The 5,128-nt window shown below is 36.5% G+C and overlaps 1 protein-coding gene across 1 annotated transcript; it reads left to right on the top strand.

Moving 5' to 3' along the window:
- Positions 1-2,082: 2,082 nt before the first annotated feature.
- Positions 2,083-2,833, top strand: LOC103582560 (60S ribosomal protein L17-like). The gene is made up of 3 exons (XM_008564114.1): positions 2,083-2,372; positions 2,529-2,664; positions 2,720-2,833. Exons 1-3 carry the CDS (start codon positions 2,188-2,190, stop codon positions 2,831-2,833), a joined length of 435 nt encoding a protein of 144 aa, XP_008562336.1. The 5' UTR covers positions 2,083-2,187.
- Positions 2,834-5,128: the final 2,295 nt, after the last annotated feature.

Below are 5,128 nucleotides of genomic sequence, written 5' to 3'. Positions count from 1 at the left end.
GGAGAGACGATCTGGGCGGGCTCCTCTTCCCTGCCCCCCTGATGCTGGCCGGGGGCTCCCCACACTACCAGCCCCGTCTGAGATCCATGGGGATGGTGGGATTGTAGGCCGGTCCACAGGCCCCGGGGTGCCCCGCATCGAGGTAAGCAAATGGCACGTCTCAGTTCGGAGCCGAGCCAACTGGAATGGCTGGCCTGCCCTCACTAAGCCATCTGTCTCCACCCCCACCTGAGAAAATGGAGGCAGCTCTTTTGTGGGAGCCTAGCCTGGTGTGGTAGGCAGGGGCCAGGCGGGCGGGGAGCAGCCGGGCTTTGCCCCGCAAGTGGGGCTGGGCTGGGTGTGACTCACAGAGCTCGCAGCATCTGGCTTGGGTGCTCTCAGGAGTCCTCCTCTGTGTCGGCCCCAAAACCTCGAACCTGCTGTTGCTTGTTTGTCGATGCAGGATCGTTGTTGAAAGAATTATTCGCCTTTTGTTGCTCTTGGAAATGCAATTAATACTCTGGTATCACAGCGCACAGCTCTCAGGATCGCGCTGTCTCCTGGCACGGCCGCTCCAGACCCGTCGCCATCTTGGAACTGGTTCACAATTCTGATGTCTGAGAAATTTCAGATCAAGGTACTGGCAGATTTGGTGTCTGCCATTTTCTTCTTCCAAGATTGTGCCTTGCATGCTGCATTTTCAGGAGAAGAGGAAGACTTGATTGTCACATGGCAGAAGTTGGAAGAGCTGAGAAAGAAAGGTCCCTCATGTAAGCCCTTTTATTAAGGCATCATGAAGGAGGAGCCCTCCTGGCTTAAATCACCTCTTAGAGGCCCCTCTTCCCAATACCATTACATTGGCAATTAAATTTCAACATGACTTTTGGAAGGGTGATATATTCAAGCTCTAGCATAGACCAAGCTCACTTTTTGGATGTGTGTTTTCTCAACTGATGAGTCCATCAAAATATTTTTTTAAAATTTTTGATATTGTTCTTTTTAATTTATAATTTTGTTTTTTAGATTTCCTACAGTTTCCATTTCTATGCTGATATCCCCATCTGCACATGCATGTCATCCATGTTTTCCATTACAGTGTGCTTACTTCACGGTCTTCCCTTCCTCCACTGTTCTATGACATTCTGTCTCTCCTTGGGATTTCAGGCCTACTTGCTGACCTGAAACTAGTTAAAAACACAAAAAAATGATAAATGTTTGAAGTGTTAGAAATGCTAATCACCCTAATTTGATTATTACACATAGTATACATGTATCAAAACAGCACATTGTATCCCAGAAATATGCACAATTATCATGTGTCAATTAAGATAATAGTAATAAATAGTTGTTCATTTTTTTTTTCTTTCTCATTGTTATAGTGGAGGCAGCCCTTTCCAGCTTTCAACATCCTAGTGGAAGTAGAACTCCAAGTGGCTCTTATAAATAGTAAATATTTTTGTGCCCTTAATAAATTATTTGTAATTATAATTATGGTACATATGCAATTTGACTTGGTTTTAGCATGTAACAAAATTTATCATAGTTATTTAACCAATTAAAAATCATGATTATTTATGGTTATGACATTCATGCAACCAGTCCTTACTTTACTTTTACACTGTCCTATAAATTCAATATATTTGAGAAAAGCTATAGTTTATTCTGGTTATTCTCCCCAACAGCATAGATATCCTTATACAAAGCCAAAAAAAAAAAAAAAAAAAGGCTAAAACTAGTTTATAGATAATCCTCTCCATCCTGAATTAACATGAGTTAACTGCACTGAGGGGATTTGGTAATTAAGATTGTTAAAAATCAGGGAAGTCAATAGCAATGTAAAATAAAGATTAAAGAGCAGGTTTTGGTGGTTTAAAATTATTTAGGACAGCATGATGACATGAAATCTAATCCACTTGCAGTAAAGAGATAGATACCGGAGCAATTAAAAATTAAACATGACTATATCAAAATTTAGCTTAGAAAAGATTACAATCCCAGCAAACAAGAAAAGTTAGAAATCCGAATGAACGAAACTAAATTTTCAAAATTTCCTCCTTTGCTCTTCCAGTGAATGGCCTAAGGTGATCTTTGAAAACAGTTCGCTATTCACTTGACCCAGAAAACCCCACAAAATCATGCAAATAAAGAGGTTCAAATCTTTATGTTCACTTTAAGAACACCCGTGAAACTGCTCAAGCCATCAAGGGTATGCATATCCATAAAGCCACCAAGTATCCGAAGGATGTCACTTTACAGAAACAATGTATTCCATTCAGACATTACAATGGTGGAGTTGATAGGTGTGCCCGCGCCAAACAGTGGGGTTGGACACAGGGTCGGTGGCCCAAACAGAGTGCTGAATTTTGTTGCACATGCTTAAAAAGGCACTGGGAGCGCAGCGACGCTTCCGCCGCAGGTTCGGATCCTATATAGGGATGACCGGTGAGCTCACTGGCTGAGCGCAGTGCAGACGACACAAAGCCAAGGGTTGCGATCCCCTTACCAGTCACGAAAAAGAAAAAAAAAAAAAAAGAAAGAAAATGCAAGAGTAATGCTGAACTTAAGGGTTTAGATGTAGATTCTCTGGTCATTGAGCATATCCAGGTAAACAAAGCACCCAAGATGCACCACCATACTTACAAAGATCATGGCCAGATTAACCCACACATTAGCTTCCCCTGCCACATCAAGATGATCCTTACTGAAAAGGAGCAAATTGTTTCCAAACTTCCCCTGCCACATCAAGATGATCCTTACTGAAAAGGAGCAAATTGTTTCCAAACCAGAAGAAGAGTTTGCACAGAAGAAAAAGATATCCCAGAAGAAACTGAAGAAACAAAAACTTATGGCTTGAGAATAAATTCAGCATAAAATAAATGCAAAGAAAAGTAAAAAAAACAGTTTCCTCCTTTACTAAGCAGATATTTTACTAAACTTGGATTTGATTAAATGAAAAACTGATAAACATAGTCTTGCTGGTGCTTTCATGGTGTCTGGAATATTTATGAATAAACACCAGGGAAACAAACAATTCAGAGTAAAATCAATGACTGTTATTTAATCAGTATTATAAGTTTTGCATAGTTGGCTAGGTCATTAAATCATCTTTTCACAATAAATTAATCTGATTAGATGTCCCTACATTATTCAAATAAATTACATAACTGTAAGATGAACAAATTTAATTTATCTGTGAACCTAGCTGAAATACTGAATCATGCCTCTTCCCTAATGTGAGTTACAGAAAGCATATTGATTGAGAAAGCACAAAACTTTTATGTCTTTTCCAAAAACTGTGAATAAAGAACTTTTTTTTCCCCAATGCAGAAGTAATGCCCCTAAGGATAAAAGTATTACCAATTTGCAAAACTGGATGGGAACTTTGTTCAGTTAAACTGAAAAACTCACACAGAAAATGATAGACAATGCTAACAGCAAGTTTGTTTCAAGTAATAATTTGTAAAAATTGTCTAGTATCACGTCATAGCATTTCAAATTTAAATGTCTTTCTCATTATAGGCTATTCTACTTCTGTGGCATGCAATTATATTTAAATATATATATTTTTTATTTTAAAAAAATGATGTCCATGTCTTAGGCTAGATGAAAACTTATTTTAAGAAAATAATTGAAAGTAATAAAGCAGTAACATAAAATCTTTAGTTATATATGTACCTGTGTGAAATATTTAGGTTACACCTAAATAAAGGTAGTTATACTTTTTTAAATAAAATAAATTAATTGGTTATTATTTAATATAAATTTTATATCAGTTTCAACAAAACATTTGAATATTTAATATTTTATAGAATATGTTTAACATTCTATAATTAGAATATGTTTAAATGAAGTAGGTTTTGTTGCTTGGAAACAAATATTAGAATATAGAACAAGCAAGTAAAATGCAAAACAAACAAAAATAACCTCACATATCTTCTCTTTTATTTTAGGAAATTAGAGCATATCCACAATTTTCTCATTTTTGTCTTCATTTTCACATTCTCTTATGAAACACCAAGAAAACCTTCAGTTTAGCTTTTGGTAAAAAAAAAATATGTCTAATTTATAAAAAGCAAATTTAAGAAAGAACTTTTTGTTCAATTACATTCAGATACTAAGCAGATGCTCAGAAAGTTGGGTTCAGGAAACATTCTCAAGGTTAACTAGCTAATTAGCAGACAGATCTAAAATTTTTATCTAGGGATAGTATGCTTCCCAGGATACTATTGGAGATGATATACAAAACCATTTATTTTATTTATTTATTTATTATTTTTTTGTTTTATATATATATGTGGGGTACATATGAAAATGTTGATTTTCAGTAACTGTGTACAATGTGTGGTGGTTAGATCAGTATAGCTAGCTTATTCATTAAAATATGCAATCATTCTTTGTGTATATTGACCAGTTCCTCATTAGACCCCCTCCTTCACTCCCTCCCCTCCCCTTTTCCACCTTTTATTTTCTAAAAGTTCAATATAATACTGTGATTGTTGTTTGTTTGTTTCTTTCTCTCTGTGTCTCTTTATTATTCATTTGTTTATTTATGAATTGAACTCCCAGTTATGAGTGAGAACATATGTTATTTCTCTTTCTGTACCTGGGTTGTTTCACTTAGGATAATTTTCTGCTGCAAATGGTAGAATTTCATTCTTTTTATGGCTGAGTAGTATTCCATTGCTTATATATACCACAATTTCCTTATCCAGCCATCCATGGATGGACATTTAGGTTGGTTCCATCACCTGACTATTGTAAATAGAGCTGCAATAAACATGGGAGTGCAGGTATCTCTTCGATCTGACGTTTTCCAATTCTCTGGATATATCCCCAGTTGTGAGATTGTTGGATCATATGGTAGTTCTATCTGTAGTTATTTAAGGAACCTCCATACTGTTCTCCATAATGGCTGTACTAAGTTACAGTACCACCAACAGCGCGGGAGAGTTCCTCTTTCTCCACATCCTCACCAGCATTTGTTTTTCTCTGTCTTTTATATAACAGCCAGTCTGATTAAAAAAAAAAAAAAACTATCTGCATAAGATAATCTTACATGTTCTATCTCCTGATAGACTGGATTATTTGTCCCAAGTCCTCACACTATCCTTGTAAGAATTATACCTCAACATACTTTGGTACTGAGAAT

This window comes from Galeopterus variegatus, unplaced genomic scaffold (assembly GCF_000696425.1).
Source record: "Galeopterus variegatus unplaced genomic scaffold, G_variegatus-3.0.2 Scaffold16726, whole genome shotgun sequence".
Taxonomy (NCBI): domain Eukaryota; kingdom Metazoa; phylum Chordata; class Mammalia; order Dermoptera; family Cynocephalidae; genus Galeopterus; species Galeopterus variegatus.
This window is presented reverse-complemented; position numbering and strand designations above follow the sequence as displayed.

Coding starts and splice junctions, on each gene's coding strand:
- LOC103582560 (XM_008564114.1), top strand. CDS start 2,188: ATGCATATCCATAAAGCCACCAAGTATCCGAAGGATGTCACTTTACAG. Junction 2,373..2,528: donor TGCTTAAAAAGGCACTGGGA/GCGCAGCGACGC, acceptor AAAATGCAAGAG/TAATGCTGAACTTAAGGGTT. Junction 2,665..2,719: donor ACATTAGCTTCCCCTGCCAC/ATCAAGATGATC, acceptor TTCCCCTGCCAC/ATCAAGATGATCCTTACTGA.